Source organism: Peromyscus leucopus, chromosome 1 (genome assembly GCF_004664715.2).
Source record: "Peromyscus leucopus breed LL Stock chromosome 1, UCI_PerLeu_2.1, whole genome shotgun sequence".
Taxonomy (NCBI): Eukaryota; Metazoa; Chordata; class Mammalia; order Rodentia; family Cricetidae; genus Peromyscus; species Peromyscus leucopus.
In genome coordinates this window covers 170,481,115-170,501,947 of record NC_051063.1, presented here as the reverse complement: position 1 = coordinate 170,501,947, position 20,833 = coordinate 170,481,115, and the positions used below count along the sequence as shown (strand labels likewise).

At 55.3% G+C, this 20,833-nt stretch overlaps 2 protein-coding genes across 7 annotated transcripts in view; one reads left to right on the top strand and one right to left on the bottom strand.

Annotated features, from left to right (window-relative positions):
• Positions 1-20,833, bottom strand: part of LOC114688528 (carcinoembryonic antigen-related cell adhesion molecule 1-like) — an 875,221-nt gene that overhangs the window by 112,579 nt on the left and 741,809 nt on the right. The window lies entirely within an intron of this gene.
• Arhgef1 (Rho guanine nucleotide exchange factor 1) lies at positions 542-20,810 on the top strand. Of its 6 annotated transcripts, none has more exons than XM_028861489.2 (31): positions 542-679; positions 5,780-5,821; positions 5,924-6,007; positions 6,365-6,478; positions 9,912-10,010; positions 10,215-10,257; positions 10,471-10,717; positions 11,029-11,058; positions 11,265-11,364; positions 11,502-11,598; positions 11,678-11,713; positions 11,993-12,130; positions 13,020-13,125; positions 13,657-13,668; positions 14,482-14,649; positions 14,953-15,098; positions 16,000-16,146; positions 16,446-16,528; positions 16,693-16,818; positions 16,951-17,065; positions 17,150-17,250; positions 17,525-17,602; positions 17,841-17,916; positions 17,998-18,165; positions 18,888-18,975; positions 19,065-19,151; positions 19,397-19,464; positions 19,543-19,629; positions 19,964-20,127; positions 20,199-20,298; positions 20,467-20,810. In XM_028861489.2, exons 2-31 carry the CDS (start codon positions 5,798-5,800, stop codon positions 20,475-20,477), a joined length of 2,943 nt encoding a protein of 980 aa, XP_028717322.1. In that variant the 5' UTR covers positions 542-679; positions 5,780-5,797; the 3' UTR covers positions 20,478-20,810. The 6 variants fall into 6 exon arrangements, with proteins under 6 accessions (XP_028717322.1, XP_028717323.1, XP_028717326.1 ...); XM_028861485.2 differs by having other exon boundaries at positions 594-679; positions 11,990-12,130; XM_028861490.2 differs by lacking the exon at positions 13,657-13,668 and having other exon boundaries at positions 11,990-12,130.

Sequence of the window (20,833 nt, the reverse complement as noted above, 5' to 3'; positions counted from 1 at the left end):
CCAAGTACCAGAGAGACCCAGCGGCAAGAAAAAGGGCGCAAAGTGATCAAAGGCACAGAGGAGCTGCAACAGGGTGCAAAAGATGCAGAGACCAGGGAGGAGAACAGCTTCCGGGGAAAGTGCTGTATGGAGAGTGTGGGGTCACAGACAGTGAAGCTGCCGTGCGTGCAAGCTTTGACACGGTGGTGGCTCACGCCTTTAAACATTAACCTCTGCGTTCCCGGAGGCAAAGGCAGGCCGGATCTCTGTGAGTTCGAGGGCAGCCTGGTCCGCAGAGAGAGTTCGAGGCCGGCAAGAGCTACATAGTGAGGCCTTGTCTCAAGCTCAGAAGAGGAAGAAAAGAGGAAGGGTCAGGGCAGGAGCTGGGCAGCAGCAGGGCAGGAGGCAGTGGAGGACAAAAGCAAAGGGGAGCCGGGCGGGGCCGGGTGGGGCTGCACCCGCGGGGAAAGGAGGAGCCGCGGGCGGGCGGGCGGGCGGGCGAGAAGGGGAAGGAAGCCGAGGTGCCGGGCGGGCACGGGGCGCCGGCAGGAAGCGGGGAGGGGCGGCGGGCGGGGGCTCCGGAAAAACGCCCCGACTTCCTGCCTGCTGGAGCCAGGAAGCCGGAGCCGGGACGCCGGGCCCAGGATCGCCGAGCCCGACCTCGGGCGCCCCGCCGGTCACCTCCCCGCGCGGACACCAGGTACATCGTCCCTGGCCCCGCCCGGCATCCTCCCCCTCGGCCGCCGGGGGAAGTGAGGAGGAGCAGGGAGGGGACCCGGCGCCGAGGGCCTCCGGAGGGAGGGGGGGCAGTGAGCCTGCAACCTCCCTTCCTCGGGCCTCAGTTTTCTCATCTGTCAAAGAGAGCAAAGAGAAAACCCGGCGTGGGGGCGCACGCCTGTCCTCCCAGAACTTGGGAAGCAGAGACAGGAGGATTACCATGAGTTCGAGGCCAACCTGAGCAACCTAGCGTGGAGATGAACTAGGTCGGGATCCAGGCTGCCACCTATTCAGCGCAGTTTAGAACAATAACACCCGTTTATCAGTGAGGAAACTGAGGCCCAGGGAGTCATAGGGACTTACACTCTAAGTAAGATAGCAGCTGGGATTTGAACTCGAAGCTGCTTGCTGTTAAGCGCTGTCCCTGTAATCACGGATGCTAGATTAGAAGTACCTAAAATGAACAGTATCTCTGTGGGCCATTATGAAGCCGAGAGTTACAGAGCGTTGAAAACGTCTCAGAAAGCTCCCCCCCCCCACCCCCGGTTATTAATTATACTCTGGGAGATGGCTGTATGGGAGAGAACCGGAAACATATCCTTATTAAACATTTGGGAAGACTGAGGCCTAAAGGGAAGTCATGGGTTTTTTGTAGGTTAATTAGTCTATCGGGGGAAAGATATAGTCGAGCGCATGGGTGTTTTGGTTTTGGTTTGCTGGTGTTTTTTGTTTTGTTTTGTTGTCCAATTACAGCGGGAGGAGTTGGCAGGGGTGACAGAGGGAGCCGGTATACAAGCGTGGGGAACTTAGTAGGTCCGAGTTGTGGAGGTAGGCAAGGTGGGAAGACTCCATGCGAGGTCCGAGTAGGTTCTTAGGACCTGAGCGACTTGGAGCTCTGAGATTGAGCTCTGGCCGGGCGCTGGAACTATCCACCACTCCCGCAAAGGAGGCGGGGCCCGGGAGAGTGACAGGGGCAGTCGAGATCCGGAAACGCCGGCCCTCCGAGACAGGCCAGAGTGGCCTCATCGGGCCAGCGTGGCTCAGTGGAGAGCTAGAGCGGCCGGCCAGGAGGAGTAGAGTTGCCAAGGCCGGAGAGTGGCAGGAGGCGGGCTAGAGCGGCCAGAGGGAGGAGTGGAGCTGGGCGCAAAGGTGGCCTCTGGCTCTGATAGAGCGACTCTGCGGCGCGGGTGGGGGAACCTCGAGCTCGGGCGCGGAGGCTCCGGTTCCGGAGGCTGCAGTGGCTTCTCATCTCATCCGACAGGTGAGATCCGCAGCCTTGGCTGCCGTCAAACCTGACCCTGCACGTCTTCCCTGCCATCCACATTGCCACACTCGCTGTAGGTCTGAGCGCCTGTGTAGATCAGCCACGTTCCGTGCAAGATTCAGGGCTCGTGAAGACCCGCCACGTTACATAGGTTATAAAATCTTACATACCCTTCAGGTTTCAAGAATCCTTTCGCGGAATCCCAGCTTTTAATAAACATGGGTTTCTCATAGGTCAAGCTAGGGCCCTACAGAACCCACTACACACCCCTATCGAGGTCCCGTAAACCATTATTTTTCTCGTTAGAATCATCATCTATCTGGATTCTTGAGGCCCACTATACCAAATAGAATCTGGGGTCATGCTCATTCCAGGATCTTCTTTTAGGTTTTTCAAGGCTCCTAGAGGTTCTTGGGGACCTGAATAATCCAGTCGAAAGGCTTGGGGACCCTGAGCCCTTAGAACCCAGGAGTCCTTGTGTGCTCCAGGACCCCCCACTGCATAAACCTAAATCTGCCCTGACTTCCCTCCACCCTCCACCCCAGAGCCTCCAGTGCAAAGTGCTTCATCTGTCGGACAAAGTAGTAGGTAGACATTGTTAGTTGCCTGTACAGTCTCATTTTGCCAGCTTTATCTGTATCTTAATTTTCAAACCCTCCTGCTCTGACCCCAGGCTTCTGGAACTGCTGGGTCTATTCTGGGTGACTGCTGAGGCCGCAGCAGCCACATGGCTTTCCCAGGTACCATTAGAATTGATGTGTCTCAGAGCATTGATGCAGATTTTAGTATCCCAAGGGTGATGGGGGTGGGGGAGGGGGGCATCCCTCAAAGCAGTGTAGTGTGCTGAACGTGGAACCAGACTGCCTGAATCTGAATCCTAGCAAGCCATGCCTCAATTTCCCCCTCTGTAAATGGCAATAAGAATAATAGCGGCCCCTAGATAAAACAAATCAAAATAATGCTGGCCTCATTGGGTCAGTAAGAGGATTAAATGCGTTAACACCTGTAGACAGAGCCTGAGCCCCGAACAGACCTAGGTGTGTGTGTGTGTTCCAGCTTTGCTGTGTCTGGCACATACTGAGAACACCTCAGACACCAGTTGTTCCATGCTATTGTGATGAGAAAGGCAGAGATAATGCATATTAACTGTGTGAGAATCAGGGTCTTGTAGTGAACATTTGTTCAAATTGTGTACCTTCTTTGGGTTCTCTTTTTTTTGGGGGGGGGTGAGTTAATAAAGACATTTTAAAAAAGACTTAAGCATGAGAGGTAAGGGGCCATTTGAAAGACACATGTGAGAGCCGGTCTAGTGGCACACATCTTTAATCCCAGCACTCGGGAGGCAGAAGCAGGTGGATCTCTGAGTTTGAGGCCAGCCTGGTCTACAGAGAGCATTCCACGACAGCCAGGGCTACACAGAGAAATCCTGTCTCAGAAAAGAAAAGAAGAAAGAAAGAAAGAAGCCGGGCGCTGGTGGCGCACGCCTTTAATCCCAGCACTCGGGAGGCAGAGCCAGGCGGATCTCTGTGAGTTCGAGGCCAGCCTGGGCTACCAAGTGAGCTCCAGGAAAGGCGCAAAGCTACACAGAGAAATCCTGTCTCGAAAAACCAAAAAAAAAAAAAAGAAAGAAAGAAAAAGGAAAGGAAGAAAGATGGGCTGGAGAGATGGCTTAAAGGTTAAGATCAAGCACTGGCTGCTCTTCCAGGGGTCCTGAGTTCAATTCTCAGCAACCACATAGTGGCTCACAACTGTGTATAATGAGATCTGATCCTCTCTTTCTGGTCTGCAGGTATACATGCAGGGTCAGTAAGACCTGTATACATACATAATAAATCTTAAAAGAGAGAGGGAGGGAGGGAGGGAGGGAGGGAGGAAGGAAGGAAGGAAGGAAGGAAGGAAGGAAGGAAGGAAGGAAGAAAGGAAGACATATGTGAGAAGATGGATGTGGGTCTAAGAGAAATGGGTTTGGGCTTTTGGTTTTTGGGGTTTTTTGTTTTGTTTTGTTTTTTGTTTTTGGTTGATCTGGTTGCTCTGTGTGGTGCTGCTGGGGTTAGAACTCAAGGCCTCTTACATGCCAAACAAGCATTCTGTCATTGAGCTACACACTCAAACCTTCCTTGGCTCCTTTGGGATCTCTCAGTTGAACATATTTACTGCTAAGTGGTATGAGCATGGGAGTTCCAGGTCTGCTTATGGCTTCCAGCCTAGAAGGTCTGGCTGGCAACAGTGGTCTTCCAGCCATCAGTTTCTCAGAGCGATAAGCATAGCATGGGATGCTCGTAGTCCGGGAGTTAATGGAATTGATAGAGCTGGACACAGTGCTTCACACCTATAATACCAGAACTTGAGAGATCAAGACAGGGGCATGGCCTCAAGTTTGATTCCAATCTTCAGAGTGAGATCCTGTCTTGAAGAAAGAAAAGAAAAAACTGAGTTAATATAGGCCTGGCACAACTCTTTAAGTGTTGGAGGAGTTTAGCTCTCGTAATAACTACTATTACTTTGCTCTCTTGGTTTGCAAGTTTATTAACACTCAACAATGTTCTTGAAATTACCCAAGCTTTTATGATGGACAGATACAGTTTCTGAAACAGAATACAAATAATGCCTGCTTGGGCGAACCCCCAAGGATGACCTCTGGGCACTCCAGGAAACATCACTGTTCAGAAATCAGAATCATAGCTACGGCTTACTGAGTGCTAGGGAGGAGGAAGCCCATGGAAGAGGGAGAAGGGTGGGTCTCAGGCACCCAGAGTTATAAATAGCTTTGGGGTATGAGGACCCGCCCCCGTCACTGGTCCACCCCACCCCTCTTTCCACAGCTCCTTCCCTCCTGACATCATCCACACAGCATTAGTCAGACCAATTAGGGTCTAGAAGATGCTGCTGGAGAAACCTGGGAGAAGATGGAAAAGACAAACAGATAGGGCAGACAAGGGATGGAGAAAGATGAGATGCCACAGTGGGAGGCTGGAGCTGGACTGAACCCACACCAGCTGTGGAAGGACAGCTGTACAGAGATGGGGGAAGAGCAGCAGGGAGTTAGAGGAGGGGCAGGCACACATGGTGGGAAGGGTGAGACAGGTCTGGGAGGAGAGGTGGAGACACAGACTCCGGGGAGCCACTACCACATTGGATTGAAAGGGGCGGCACACACCTGAGAGGGGGCTGTTGAGGCCCTCCTCCCATCAGGTTTCTGGGACAATAGATGGGAAAGCCAGGAACCGCGGGGAACCGCGGGGCTCAAGAGCTCAAGGGGCCTGACAGAAGTCGACTCGGTTTTGTTTTCTCGTGTAGAGGGAGTTGGAGGTTGGGGGTTCACCATTGTTACTTCCTGTCACAGGAAATGGGGCTGGTGGGTTCAGAGGCTACATCCTGGCGCAGGCCTGCCACAGATCTGAGGATAGCCCCTACACACACACTCTTCCTACACCCTCCTTAAGGACCTTTCCATTAATTTTGCTTGTCCCAATGTCCTGCCCCCTTAGGGACTAGCCAGCCCCCTGGGTCCCTGGTCCTTCCTTCTTTAGTGACCCAGATTAGTGGCTTTTACCCACAGCCACCCAGCCCACCCATGGACCTATGCTCTGAGCTCCAGCACCGCCCCCCCCCCCATCTCTGCCCTTGGTCTCCCCGCCTCAGCTGGCTTGTGAAGGACTCTTTGTGGCCACACAGAGGCTCCATTGAGCTAAGGAGGCTGGGGGTGGGGGTGGGGGGTGTTTACTCACCTTCCACACCTGGGCCAGGAATCTGTGAGTAACTACCCAGCCTCAGGCACATCCTCCTCCCGCCCCTAACCGCTCCTCCTCCTCTCTGCAGCCCTGTGGAGTCCCGGAGATGGAAGAATTCACCAGAGGGGCGGTGAGTGCGGTGCAGAGAGGAGAGCTGAGCTAAGGTGAGGGGACCCTGGTGCTCTGTGTGGTGGGGATCCCTGTGGATTGAAGTCATGTCCTCCCCTTGCAGGCCCCAGGGCCTCCCCGGCCTGGCCTGATGTCCATCAGCATCATCGGGGCTGAGGATGAGGATTTTGAGAATGAGCTGGAGGCGGTGAGCAGGATAGGGTGGGGAGGTGTCCACCAAGGGCCCAGGTCTCTGTCCTTTGACGTGCCCTCTCTGCTCTGTCTGTCATTTTGTCATCTTCCTAGTGCCGCCCTTATCTTCCCACCCCATAGTGAGTGTCACCATCCATCTTCGATTCCCATCCCTTCTCACAACATAACACTCACCCCTTTCCTCCCAACTACCTGCCCTTACTGTCAGGGTTGTAGTGTAGACATATCCACCCCCACTTCCCAGGGTCTTCCCTGTCTTGCAGCCATTGAGAGGTGCCAGGGACTGGGTAGGGCAAGCCTAAGATGCCTGTTCTTCCCCTGTGGTACTCAGCTCCTTGTCTCCACCCTCCAGAACTCAGAAGATCAAAACAGCCAGTTCCAGAGCCTGGAGCATGTCAAGCGACGCCCAGCCCACCTCATGGCCCTCCTGCAGCATGTGGCCCTGCAGTTCGAGCCAGGACCCCTGGTAAGGATACAGGGGGAGATGTGAGGGACAGAGGAGGAATGAGGTTGAACAGACCATAGATGAGTGAGGGTCAGCTTAGAGGCTCTGGAAAATCCAGAACACGGCGTAAGTTTGAGAAATTGGACCACAGACAAGATGGAGAAAGCAGGCATGTGATCTTGACAGGCTTGCAGATGTCCTGGTGAGCCTCAGTAAGCAGTGAGCCCAGGCGTGAGTACACACAGTAGGAGTCAATGGAACCCAGCATCCTGGCAGAAACCATGTCCTGTCCCCTACTAGGCCTGTGGCAGCGTCTCTAACTGGTAACACTGCCACTCACCCAGGGGGCCTCAGAGGGGTACCCAGCGAGGCCCTCTCAGTGTGTGTCATTAGTCAGGCATTTGGTGCTGTTAGCCATCTCAGACCTGGAGCGCACCGCAGACCTTGATCCAAATACCCAGGCAAACCCTATGTGGTTGCTAACCTAAAAAACTTCCTGAGCCTGGTGTGACACCTATGATCCTAACATGTGGAAGGCTGAGGCAGGAGAATTGCCATACCTTCATGGTCAGCTAAGGCTACATGGCAAGACCTGGCTTCAAATAAAAGAAACTCCCAGGGCTAGGCAGAAGATACTGGAAGATGCAGATATAGAACCATGCGGTCCAGAAACACCTGTAGAGTAGAAAACCCTAGCCCCGGATTCAGCAGAAGCCACAGCACTGGTGGGGTAGGTGGGGAATCGGTGTTATTAGGTGGGGGGCGGGGGGCTAGGTCCTTTCCTAAAAAGACTCAATAGCACCCAGCACAAGCCACTTGTCCAGACTGAAGATGCACTGTGGCTCCCCTAGAAAACTAGGAGACTAAAAGAATGGGCTGGGATACCCAGGGGTGAAGAGAGAAGGGTATGCTGGATCTAGCTCAGTTGGTAGAATACACGATTAGCCCGCACAGAGCCCTGGGTTTTAGCCTCCGCACCACATAAAACAAACAGTGATCCAGGCCTGTAATCCCAGCTCTCAGCAGGAGAAGGGAAAAGGATCAGGAATTCAAGGTTATCCTCAGCTGCATCGCAAGTATGAGGCCAGCCTGGGCTACATGAGACCTTGTCTCAAGACAAAAAGACGTGAACTGCAAGTCCTGATACCAAGCTTTAGAAAATTGAGAAATTGATACACTCTCCCCCATCTACATCCTTCAGAAAAGCAGCTGCCTCTCCCCAGGCACATGGACGCTGTCCCCTGCCTAAGCGTTTCTGATCCTAGACCTTACTTAACTCAAGGACTGTGCTAGCTGCTCTATCTTAGGGATGTGGGAACTGAAGCAACCCAGTTGGCACTGTAAGAGTTGTCTTTATGCAGTTTCTGCTCCCCACCATATTTTGGGGGTGGGGATGAGGAGAATAAACATAGGTCTGTTGAAGCTAATAAATATAAAAAGTTCTACCTGCACTGGAGTGAGTCCTCAAACACATGTAAGGACATGTCACCTGCACCCCAGGCAGCAGCTGTGGGATCCAGGACAGGCAGAGTCCTTCTGCATTTTCAGGGTCACCCATCCAAGGCTGGCATACCAGCAACCTGAGGAGATACCTGGCATGAATGAGGGAGCCTCACCTGTCCACTTACTTATCTGTTTGTCCAGCTCTCACTGTGCACTGCCCTTGAGCACACTGGAATCAGAACCTGCTCTGTACCCCAGACAGACTGCTCACGGTGTTTATAGACAGTCAGAGACAAGCTGCCTGCGTTTGAATCCAACTTTACCATTGTAACACTGAGCAGGCCTATTTATTTATTGTTGGTATTGAGTGTTGAACCCAGGGCCTTAGCTGTCCTAGGCAAGCACTCTACCCCAAGGCCTTGTTATTTTTATTTTAATTTTTTTAATGTAATATGTGGTCTATATATGTGTTCATATGGGTGTGTGTGTGTGTGTGTGTGTGTGTGTGTGTGTGTGTGTGTATGTATGTGTACATGTGTCGTGTAGAGGCCAGTGGTCAGCATTGGGTGTCTTTCCTTGATCTCTCTCTACCTTTCTCCTTTTTAAGTCCCACCCACCCACACCCACCCCAAGACAGGGCTTCTCTGTGTAGCCCTGGCTGTCCTGGAACTCACTTTGTAGACCAGGCTGGTCTCGAATTTACTGAGATCCACCTGCCTCTACATCCCGTGTGCTGGGATTAAAGGCATGTGCCACCACCTCCTGGTTTTATTTGTTGTTGTTTTTTTTTTTGTTGTTTTTTTTTTTTTAAAGATTTATCATAATACAGGGTTCTGTCTGCATGTATTCCTGCAGGCCAGAAGAGGGCACCAGATCTCATTACAGATGGCTGTGAGTCACCATGTGGTTGCTGGGAATTGAACTCAGGACCTCTGGAAGAGCAGCCAGTGCTCTTAACCTCTAAGCCATCTCTCCATCCCCCTTTATTTGGTTTTTTTGAGACAGAGTCTTTCTAATATGTAGCTCTGGCTGTCCTGTAACTCACTATGTAGATCAGGCTGGCCTTGAACTCACAGAGATCCTCCTGCCTTTGCCTCCCAAAATGTTGGGATAAAAGACCTGTGCTACCACATTCAGCTCTTTTTTAAATTTTTATTATATTTTAATTTATTTTGTGTATGGACATATGTGTGAGGTACATGCATGCCATAGCATATGTATGGCAGTCAGAGGACAATTTCCAGGAGTCACTTCTGTCTTTCTACTATTCATTTCCCAGGGATTGACCACCACCACCACCTATCATGCTTGGTAGTGGGCACCACTGAGCCACCTCTCTGGTCTTGTGATCGGGGAGCTCATCTGTTTGATAAGGCTGCTGAGCTGTGAGCTCCTGGAACCCGACCCCAGAGATTGCGGGCACAGGCTGCCAGGCTTGGTTTTTATGTAGGAGCTAGAGATGCAGACTCGGTGCTCATTATATCCGTGATGCCTATGCTTCCCTCCGGAACCCTCTCTACAGCCCCTCCTCTGGTTTGCTCAAGACCATCTTTTTTTTTTTTTTTTTTTGAAGCAGTCAGGGTCTGTAGTCGGGCCTCACACTCACTATGTGTTCAAGGATGACCTCCAACTCCTGATCCTCCCGCTTCTACCTGGAAAGTGATAGGATTATAGCCATGCACTGCTATGCCTGGGTTCAGTGTTCCCTACAAAATGGTGATAGTGATGGTCGGATGGGACAGGTTCCTACATGTGTATATGTGTATGAAGGGCTCAGCATGGCCTCTGGTGTACCCCAAATCCTCAGAATAGCTAGTAGTAAGAATTGTAAAGGGAAAAGGAAGACTTCATAGCAGTGATCCTGGGGAGTGGGCAAGGGAGATGGGCCTAGGCAGTTGGGGTAGAGGTCAGGGTGCGCTTCGCAGAGGAGGTCAGAAAACCACTTAGTCTCTCCAAAGAGGGAGTGCGGTTGTGGGGCCAGGAAAGAGAGTCACAGTGTGTGTGTCCCCAGCTCTGCTGCCTGCATGCGGATATGCTGAGCTCACTGGGCCCCAAAGAAGCCAAGAAGGCCTTCCTTGACTTCTATCATAGCTTCCTGGACAAGACTGCGGTGAGAGACACCTTCCTGCTGTCCTGTCCCTTACCCCTTTTTAGCTCTGGAGAGTCATGATGTGCCTCCCAGTGTCCACCTATGGAGGTGACCACCAACCTGGTGTTTTCCCTCAGACCTCCCCAGTGTTTTCCCTCAGACCCTTCCCACCAAGGCCTCCTGGGGTGCACCTTCCGCCACCTCACCCCTGTCCCCTCTGAGCAGGTTCTCCGGGTACCGGTCCCCCCTAACGTCGCTTTTGAACTTGGTAAGGAGAAGAGGGGTCTGGGGATAAGGGAGGGTCTGTGGCAGGGGTGTGCCTCCCAGGAGACCCCTGGGACAGAAGCCATGAGTCACTCATTCATTCTCGGTGGCGGCAGCCCAGGGAAACACTGGAATCCATGGGTGGGTGGGAACAGTGACCCGAAATGGGAGGCAGGCCCTGGGACATGGTCACTAGCCCTTGCGTGCATGTCTGTAGACCGCACACGGCCTGACCTCCTCTCTGAGGATGTCCAGAGGCGGTTCATGCAAGAAGTGGTACAGAGCCAGCAGGCAGCCGTGAGCCGGCAGCTGGAGGACTTCCGCTCCAAGAGGCTCATGGGCATGACACCCTGGGAGCAGGAGCTGAGCCTGCTGGAGCCCTGGATCGGGAAAGACCGAGGCAACTATGAAGCCCGGGAGCGGCATGTTGCGGAACGGCTGCTCTCCCACCTGGAAGAAATGCAGTGAGTGGGAGTCAGGCATCTCCCTCCGTGTCAGCCTTAGTGTCTGTGTTCTGGCCCCACCTAGAGTTTTCATTTAGCCGGACTCTTATAACTTTGGGGTCCCACTGGAGTTTCTGGGTCTTGTCCATGGTCACGTGTTCAGACCTAGCACTTGTATCCTCTGGAATGGACCTTCCAAGGCCCTCCTAGGCCGTTTGCCTTTTTTCTCCTTACCCTATTTTCTAAAGAGGTAGCAGCCTAGAAGTGTTTCCCGGTGGACAGGGAAGCCAGGCTTCATGGTTTTATTGTAAATTTCTTTCTTTTCTCTGCAGACATACCATCTCTACAGATGAAGAAAAGAGGTGATGGCCGTGGAGAGTTGGGGGAAAGAAAGGCAGATGGCCCCTGGAGCAGCACCCTTGCCCCTGGCTTTGCGAGCCACCCCTTTCCTGTAACCACAGGAAGTGGCTGAGGGGTTGTGGGGGACTGTGTCTTTGTCTCTGGGGACACAGCGTGCTCCTGTGTACCGGTCACGGGGGGGCCTCACCTCGCTGTCTCCTTCCCTCAGTGCCGCTGTGGTCACTGCCATCAGCCTGTATATGCGCCACCTTGGGGTTCGGACCAAGAGTGGGGACAAGAAGTCAGGGAGGAACTTCTTCCGGAAAAAGGTGCTGAGGTTAAGTCTGGCCCCCTCCTCTCTGGGAATGCCCCTGGGGAAGCCTAGAGACCACTGGACACCTGGAGTCACTTTTTGCTTTGTGTCATTTTGGAAATGTTAGCCTTCCCTTTCCTCATCCTCCCACAGGTGATGGGGAATCGACGGTCAGACGAGCCCCCCAAGACAAAGAAAGGGCTGAGTAGTATCCTAGATCCTACTCGTTGGAACCGAGGAGAGCCACCTGGTAAGAGGGCTAGCCTCAGCCCTGCATAATCTGTTGGTCTCAGACCACTCCAGCTCACTGCCCCGCTCTTTTGTTTCAGCTTCAGATTTTCGACATCTAAAGGTCGAGGTTGATGGTAATGGACTTGTAGCTAGGGTATCCATCCTGGGTCTGGGGGTTGAGGGTTGGGTCCTGGATCCCTGGGTCTGAGGAAGGGTGGGTCCTGGATGCCTGGGTCTGAGGGAGAAGATTGTATGTAGGGAGCTCCTGAACCTTGAGTAAGAAGGGAGGGGTCTCCTGTGGTGAGGAAGAAGGTTAAGAACAGTATCTTAGTTCCCCTGGGGTATAGTAGCAGATGGGATTAGAAGCATCTTTTTTCTCATTTTCCCTTTCTTCCTTGCTGTCTCCCTAGCAGAGAAGCCAGGCCCTCCAGACCGGAAGGGAGGCCTGGGTATGCCTTCTCGAGACAGGACTGTTGGGACTCCTGGGCAGGACAACCCAGGAATCTCTCTGCACCCTCTGTCTGTGGACAGCCCCGACCACCGAGAACCAGGTGAGCGTTTCTAAGTCAGGACAGGAATGCCACCAGCCCCTCAACCCTCACTCAGATGGAAATCTCTGTCCCCTTTGGGATCTCTCCTTTGTTCTTAGCATCTTTTCCCAGCTCCTGGTCAGGAGTAGTGATTGCCCCCGCCTCAGTTTCCCCTTTCCATAGCTTTCTTCTTGGGTTCTGACCTCTGTCCCCGAACTAGGTTTTTTGTTTTGTTGTTGTTGTTTTGTTTTGTTTTGTTTTTTCAGCACCGGGAATTGAAACTCTTGCCTTACAGCTTCTAGGCAAGCTGTCTGCCCCTGAGCCGTGCCCCTGGCCCTCCCCAGTGGGTTCTAGGCACGCGCTGTGTCGATGAGCCATGTCCCTCCTAACCCTACAGTCACACTGCCGCCATCAGTCCCTGGGTTCCATTTCCAAGCACCTGAGTGAAGCTTGCCCACCCTCCAGATTAAGTTCATGTCCTCTTGGATAGTGAACCCTAATGCCCCGTGAATTTACTCTCTCCTTCTCCCTGGAGCTCCAAGTCTGTCTTATCTGAGCCCCTTGGAGCCCAGAAGCTTGTCTAGCCTGGGTTCAAATCCCTCCTGCAGCCTACTGTGCTGTGTTCTGGGAACCACTCCCCTGTCAGGAGTCAGCGGGAGACAGTCCCCTCCCGCCTCTGGCTCGAACAGAGGCACCCTAGTTCTGTGACAACTCCCCGCTTACAGCTCTAGCCCTCCTCCCGGGTTCTCCAAGGACTGACCGTGTCTATTGACTCATATTGAGTACTGAGCAAATAGGCGGTAACTACCAGGGCTGAGTGTCTTCCAGCCAGGGAGATGGGCAGCTACAGGGTTGATCTGATCACCGTATCAGAGCTTTCCAACCAGCTCTGTTCCCCCTCTCCCCACAGGTGTGGATACCCCCCAGGAGCTAGGGAACACACTCCCACAGGGCCCTACAAGCCTGGAGCCCCTGGCACCCCCAGAGAGCACGGAGGAGAGCGCTGAGACAGAGAGGTGTCCGCCACGTGGTGCTGGGAGGGCCTGGGCAGGGCGGGGGCCGTGTAGGGGCCAGGGCGGGAGCTTGGGGTTGCTGCCGCCGCCATCGCCATCGTTTGTGCCTGCTGGCCCCTCTCTTGTCTGCCTATCTCTGGGCCTTCCTTCCATCCTTGCCTGCTCCCTTTCTTTCCCCTTCTCCTTCTCCTCCTCCTCCCTTGTTCTCTGTTGCTCCCCTTCTTTATCTCTATCTTCCGTGTAGGGCCTTCTCTCTGGCCAGGTTTTCTCCCCCCCCCCCCCAGCTTCTCTTTTCATTCTCCATCCTCCCCCTCTTCCCATAAACTCCGCCTCCCTTGTGGCCCTGCTCCTGGTGTCCCTTGCCCTTTGTGCTCCATGCTGTGTCCTGGGGGCCTTGTCCCCCACACAGTTGGGGGGCAGGCTCTGCCCCCTGCCCGTCCTTGTGCCGCTGCTTTGGGGACCCCCATGATGGGGATGGGGAGCCGGGTTGGGGCACACCTGGTCCACCTCTGACCCTGTGCCCTCTCTCCCCAGAAGGTGGAAGAGGTGGGTGCCTGGGCCCTGGGTGGGGGGAGGGCTGGCCCTCCCCCATCTCTCCCAGCCCCTCCCCCTCCCCATGGCCACCTCCTCCTCTTCACCCCCTGTGAGGGGAGGGGTGGGTAGGTATGTCACCCTCCTGATTGAGCTAAGTATGGAAATCCTTTCTCCTTGTCCCTTTTCCCCACCCCCACCTTAGGGAAGGGAGGGTCTGGCCACAATGGGTTTCCATCCCCCCACCAAGTTTCAGTCCCCTTCCTGGCCACTCCCACCCCCAGGTACCTCCCCAAGTCCTACTACTTCTGACTCTCTTCTCTCTTCTGTTGCTTGTTTCGTCCCTGTCCTGTCTCCTGTCCCTGTCCTGTCTACTGTCCCTGTCCTGTCTCCTGTCCCTGTCCCTGTCATGGTCCTCCTGTCCCTGTCTCCTGTCCCTGTCCTGTCTCCCTGTCACTGTCTTGGTCTCCCCTGTCCCTGTCCTGGTCTCCTGTCCCTGTCCTGTCTCCTGTCCCTGTCCTGTCTCCTGTCCCTGTCCTGTCTCCTGTCCCTGTCCCTGTCATGGTCCTCCTGTCCCTGTCTCCTGTCCCTGTCCTGTCTCCCTGTCACTGTCTTGGTCTCCCCTGCCCCTGTCCTGGTCTCCTGTCCCTGTCCTGGTCTCCTGTCCCTGTCCTGGTCTCTCCTGTCCCTGTCCTGGTCTCCTGTCCCTGTCCCTGTCCTGGTCTCCCCTGTCCCTGTCCTGGTCTTCCCTGTCACTGTCCCTGTCCTGGTCTCTCCTTGTCTCTGTCCCGACCTCTGCCTGACTCTGTCCTTGGCCTTGGGGTCCAGGCTATCAGGGCGTCTGGGGCGCTCAGAGAGCCTCCGGGTGAGTGACCGCCGCCGACCTTCCCGGGGCAGCCTCGGGGCTAAGGGCCGGGGTGGGGGCCGCTCCCGGAGCGACGTGGACATGGACCCCAGCTCCGCCACGGCCGTGCTTGGCCCTACCCGACGAGCCACGTACGTCACTTCCCCCTTATTGGCTGAGGAAGCTTAGCGAGTTGGGAGGTGGTGGGTTGATGCTAGACTCTCAAGAAAATAGACAGCCAATGGCTGAGGTTGCTGAGGGCAAGCTACGGACAACATAGGCCACTGAGGAGTTGGGAGGGGCCACTGCTGTCCAGAGAACTGGGGATTGATTGGTCTGCATCATGGGCCGCCTAGAGGCGTCAAATGTTGAGGCCACAGAGGGCTTATAACTGAGGAGCAAGGGGCTCTCCTGGGTTATTCCAGGCTATAGCCTAACAAGGCCTCTCTCCACAGCCCCGAGCCTGGAGATGATGGGGAACCAGGACGGTCAGGCCTGGAACTGGAACCCGAGGAGCCTCCCGGCTGGAGGGAACTGGTGCCCCCAGACACCCTGCTCAGCCTGCCCAAAAGCCAAGTGAAGCGGCAAGAGGTCATCAGTGGTGAGTGCTACCCCTGAGTCCTGCAGCAGTCAGGGATGCCATGCTGGCTGAGGCAGAGACCTGGAGTGTGAGAGCAGCTACTTCCCAATGGAGAGCAGCTGGATGCATGGCTGCAGGAGAGACTCAGTGAAAGCCAGGGCCGCTGTCAGAGCCCTGCTTCCAAAGACAGTGCAGCAGCTCAGGCAGCCACTCTTATCCCTGGGGATAGCCTGGGGAGGGTCAGGGGGTCAAAGGGAAAGAGGATCAGAAGCTCAAGGCCAGGACCCATGAGGTAGCTTAGTGGGTAAAAGGTGCTTAGGATCCACCCACATGCTGGGAGAGGGCCACCCCTACAGGGTGTCCTCCGACCTCCACAGGTGTGTGTGCATGCATATCCTGTGTGTGTGTGTGTGTGTGTGTGTGTGTGTGTGTGTGTGTGTGTGTGTGCGCGCGCGCGCGTGCATGTGCGCGCGTGTGCATGCATGCACATGATTAATGTAAGTTTTTAAAGAAGGATGTTTACTTTAATCTCAGCCCTTGGGAGGCAGTAGCAGGCGGATCTCTATAAGCTCCAGGCCAGACTGGACTACATAGCAAGTTCCAGGACTACATCGAGAGATTCTGTCTCTAAAAACAAAGAAAAAAAAAGAAAAAAGGAACCAGAAACAATATGAAACTGCTTCCCCTCTGTCCTTCTTAGGCTTTTCATTTTCAGCTTTTTGTTTGTTTGTTTGTTTCTTTGAGACTAGGTTTCTCTGTGTAGTCCTGGCTGTCTTGGAACTCACTCTGTAAAGCAGGCTGGCCTTGAACTCACAGAGATCTATCTGCCTGCCTCTGCCTCCTGAGTGTTGGGATCAAAGCCTTCGAACCTTCCCCTTGAGCTCGCATCCTCCCTAATGATGCTTCCTCTTTGGGCCCACAGAGCTGCTGGTGACGGAAGCAGCTCACGTGCGCATGCTACGGGTACTCCATGACCTCTTCTACCAGCCCATGGCGGATGGGGGCTTCTTCCCTCTGGAAGAGCTGCAGAACATCTTTCCCAGCTTGGATGAGCTCATTGAGGTGCACTGTGAGTGCCAGCCACAGCCCCCCTCCCTGGCCACATCCTGCCATCAGCTCCCTCCTTCCAGGCCTCCGTTGAGTACCTGCCACAGTCTCTGACCCACTCCTAGGGCTCATACTCCCGACACCCACAGCATCCACCCCAGAGGCACACACACACTGAACAAGCATGTGAAGTGGGTATGACAGCTCGCCAGCCCCACAAAGGACCAGACACAGCTGCAGCCTGAGCCAGCAGCCTCTCCAACCAGGCGATTCCATCTCCTGGGCTCCAACGTAACGCCTCCTTTCCTGTGTCCCCCACAGCCCTGTTCCTTGATCACTTGATGAAGCGGAGACAAGAGAGCGGCTACCTCATTGAGGAGATCGGTGATGTGCTACTGGCCCGGGTGAGGGTGCCCCTGCATGGCCCCTGACACTGCCTCTTGGTCTTCTCCCCATATCCCCCAGCAGTCTGGGCCCCGGGCCTGTCCCACTTTAGGCTTCCATCTCTGTACAAGACTGTTTTTGACAGCCCCATCCGAGACCTTCCCTTGCCTGAATCTCCCTGCAGTTCGATGGTGCGGAGGGCTCGTGGTTCCAGAAGATCTCCTCCCGCTTCTGCAGCCGCCAGTCATTCGCTTTAGAGCAGCTCAAAGCCAAACAGCGCAAGGAGCCCCGGTTCTGTGCCTTTGTGCAGGTGTGGTGGGACAAAGAGTACAGTATGGTGTTCTGAGAGTGAGGGAGGAAGGCTAGAGCTGAACGCCGGCTCTTAGGAGAGAAGGGCTCTGGGCATGGCCCTGGGCCACCCCGGTGCTGTTCGATTCCCTAGGAAGCTGAGAGCCGCCCCCGATGCAGACGCCTGCAGTTAAAGGACATGATCCCCACTGAGATGCAGCGGCTGACCAAGTACCCACTGCTGCTGCAGAGCATTGAGCAGAACACAGGTAGTCCCCAGGCCTTCCCCTGACCATGACCGCTGGGTCGGGACATGCCAGGGTGGGGGTTTACGCCTCTGGCCTTGCCTGCAGAAGAGCCTGCGGAACGGGAGAAAGTGGAGCTGGCAGCTGAGTGCTGCCGTGAGATTCTGCACCATGTCAACCAGGCTGTTCGTGACATGGAGGATCTGCTGGTGAGCCCGGGAATGGCTCCACCAGGGACAGGGCATGGTGGGGGACATACTGTCACCTTGCTCAGAGGTTTTGCCCCCTCAGGGTCAATGTCCGGGGGTCATTTGGCCCTTAGCATCTTCCTCTCAGGATTACTGGAGGTCAGATCTTGACCTCAGCTTGTCCCTTGGAAATTGGCCTTGCTTCGCCACTTGCTCACCCACCTTAGAGTCACCGAGGGGCAGCCCCTGTACCTACCTGGCTTCGCCCCTTGTAACCTCCCTCTCTCTGCCGTAGCGGCTCAAGGATTACCAGCGGCGCCTGGACTTGACTCACCTGCGGCAGAGCAGTGACCCTATGCTCAGCGAGTTCAAGGTGAACCCAGTCGCTTTTGCCTCCCCTCGGCTCACCTTGACCTTGCTGCCCAGGGGATTCTTACATATAACACAGCTGAGAATGCACCCAGGGAACATCTGTCCCCACCTGCTTCCCAGATGTGTGTCCATGGTGACCCTGACTTCACCCCCGGTCCTTGGCTGTTCTACTTGCTGCCTTCCCCTCCCTCTGTGTCCCCTCCTGCCACTTAGCTGACCATGGCTCCTTCCCGCCTCAGAACCTGGACATCACCAAGAAGAAGTTGGTCCACGAAGGTCCGCTGACGTGGCGGGTAACCAAAGACAAGGCTGTAGGTGGGTGCTCCCTCTAGCCAGGGGAAGGAGGAGGCCTTGGGGTCACGGAGGTCCGGTGTGATCTTGCTGCCTCACCCACAGAGGTCCACGTGCTGTTGCTGGACGACCTGCTACTGCTGCTGCAGCGCCAGGATGAGAGGCTGCTGCTCAAGTCCCACAGCCGGACGCTCACACCCACGCCCGACGGCAAGACCATGCTGCGGCCTGTGCTCCGGCTCACCTCAGCCATGACCCGAGAGGTGGCCACTGGTGAGCGGGGGCAGGTCATTAGGGAGTGGAACTCTCTAAGAGCCATAGCGCCCACTCTGGAAAGAGACGGAGACTGAGGAAGGTCTAAGAGGCAGGAATGGGCAGGACTAAGGGTGGCTAATGTGGCGGCTTACACTGCCATCCTGGTACTCGAGAGGCTAAGGCAAGATGAGTTTGAGGTCAGCCTGGCTAAAAATAGAGCCAGGCTTAGTGGCGCACACCTTTAATTCCAGCACCTGGGAGGCAGAGGCCAGCCTGGTCTACAGAGTGAGTTCCAGGTCAGCCAGGGCTACACAGAGAGACCCTGCCTCAAAAAAGAAAAAGAAACTAAAAATAAATGAAAATAGAGAGAACTGCCCGTATTGATAGAGAAGCATGGTCTGCCCCGTGGAGATTTTTTTTCACAACGCTGGCTCCTATTCAGGAGTCATAGGTACTTGGTTGGGACAAAAGGCAGAACCCCGGCCGGGGCAGAGGGTTTGGCGAGTGTTGCTGAGAAGTTGTGCTGGGGCCACTGATGGTGGGTGGGGCTGGGGAGGCTCTCTACAGGTGAAGGCAGCCTAGGCAGTGTGGCCCGGTGATCAGGGCTGTGGAGGAAGACCTCGGTATTAGCAGGACAGTGAGTGTAAACTATATTACGTAAGGGGAAAGTAGCAGTATGTCCCAAGAGGGGACATACTGGGAGCCCAGCTCCAAGCCCCATCTCTCCCCTCCGTATGCAGATCACAAAGCTTTCTACGTCATTTTTACCTGGGACCAGGAGGCCCAGATATATGAGCTGGTGGCACAGACCTCGTCGGAGCGCAAGAAGTGAGAGTCCCCGGGGATGGTGTGGCGGTGTGTGCCCTGGACGGGGTTTAGTTGTGCTGAAAGCCCCTGGTCTTGGCCTGTCTCCCCAGCTGGTGTGCCCTCATCACTGAGACTGCCGGATCCCTGAAGGTCCCTGCCCCTGCCTCCCGCCCCAAGCCCCGGCCCAGCCCAAGCAGGTAAGGGTTCAAAGGGAGCTGGAGAGCCAGGGAATGGAGACACAGTTTCCCTGTGCATCCCTGTCTCCGTGCACACACGTGCATAAGCATGTATAAATTGGGTGTGTGCTGACTTCATCACAGCCGCCTCCTATCTCTAGGCCTCTGTCTCCTATTGTTCAGGCCTCCTCCAGCTATTTGTCCCCTGGCCCCCGCCACTCCCTGGGGACCAGAATGTGGGGGTCACCCATCCCTTTCCTCCCTAGCACCCGAGAACCCCTGCTCAGCAGCTCTGAGAATGGCACGGGAGGCCGAGAGATTCCTCCAGCTGATGGTAAGTCCCAAGGTCACCGGCTGGGGGAGGTCACCTGAAACCAGGCAGGATCTGAGCTGTCTTTGTCTGCCTGCCCAGCCCGGACAGAGCGCATCCTCAGTGACCTCCTGCCCTTCTGCAGACCAGGCCCAGAGGGCCAGCTTGCTGCCACAGCCCTTCGGAAAGGTAGGCCAGCTCTGCACCCTCCAGGCCCAGTAGTTAGCCAAACGGTGCCTCTTTGAACTAGAGAAAGGCTCCATCTCTCAGATTTCTCTGAGTCAAGAAACTGCCCTGCCCACACCATCCTGGGTGGCCCAAATCACTTTCTTTTCAGCTCCTCTCCCACCCTGGATGCTGAGTTCAGCTTCCCCAACCTCAGGCCCCCTGCCCCATCCTAACCCTTTGGAATGGTATCTACCCTCATCCCCCAGCTCCCAGCTGGCCCTTGTCTTCAGCCCTCCTCACACATCCAGAGTCCTGGCCCCTGCCTCTGTGACCCTGTCCCCGTTGCCTTGGCCAGTGCTGTCCCTGAAACGGCTCCTGTTGCCTGCTGAGGAAGACGGTGGACTGGGGCCTCCCCGGGATGGGGATGAGGTGCCTGGTGGTGGTCCCCCAGGCCCAGCGCAGATTCAGGAGATTCAGGAGAACCTGCTCAGCCTAGAGGAGGCTGTCAAGCAGCTAGAGGTATACCTGGGGGCAGGGGACCTGGGGCAGGCCGCAGGAGGAAAGGCACCCTCACCTATGATCCCCTCCAGGAGTTAGAGGAGGAATTTTGCCGCCTGAGACCCCTCCTGTCTCAGCTTGGAGGAACTCTATCGCCCAACCTGGCTGCACCTGAGCGCTCTGTTCAGACGGGTGAGTCAAGAGCTGGGGCCGGGGTGCTGTTCTCGGCGGGTGGGGGGTGGGGTGGGGGGCGTGCCCTGTCCCACAGTCCCCTGTCTGCCGCAGTCCTGTCCCCCGCCTATCTCTGCTCTCTCAGCCCCTTTCCTACATCTCTTCTTGTCTCCCTCTTGTAACCCTCAGGCCTTTCATGAAGAGAGGAATGGGGGAAGGATGCGAGGGCCCCCCACCCCCACGGCTGCCACAGCGTCTCACACCCCAGAGGCCTTGAGAGAGGGAGACTGGCCACACTCGATAGGGGACCTGCCGGAGTCCCTGCCTCCCACACTGGCCTCTGCCTTTCTCCCTCCTGCCTTCGCTTGGGGGACTCAGGGCTTCACCCCCAGAGTACCACCAGAATCCCCATTTTTCAGGCCATCTCAGTATTGCCTATGAGGGGGTTACCCCTCCATTCCCACGCCAAGTGCCTTTGCTCTGTTTTTGTACCCTGAATTGGAGTTTTATTTTTAATATATATTATCTAAGGAGAGGTCTGTGTGTGTGTGAGGAC

What these genes read in the sequence shown, in the direction of transcription:
- Arhgef1 (XM_028861485.2), top strand. Translation starts at nt 5,798, where the DNA reads ATGGAAGAATTCACCAGAGGGGCG. An exon ending in TTGAGAATGAGCTGGAGGCG is followed by an intron (nt 6,008 to 6,364) that starts GTGAGCAGGATA and finishes TCCACCCTCCAG; the next exon opens with AACTCAGAAGATCAAAACAG. An exon ending in AGTTCGAGCCAGGACCCCTG is followed by an intron (nt 6,479 to 9,911) that starts GTAAGGATACAG and finishes GTGTGTCCCCAG; the next exon opens with CTCTGCTGCCTGCATGCGGA.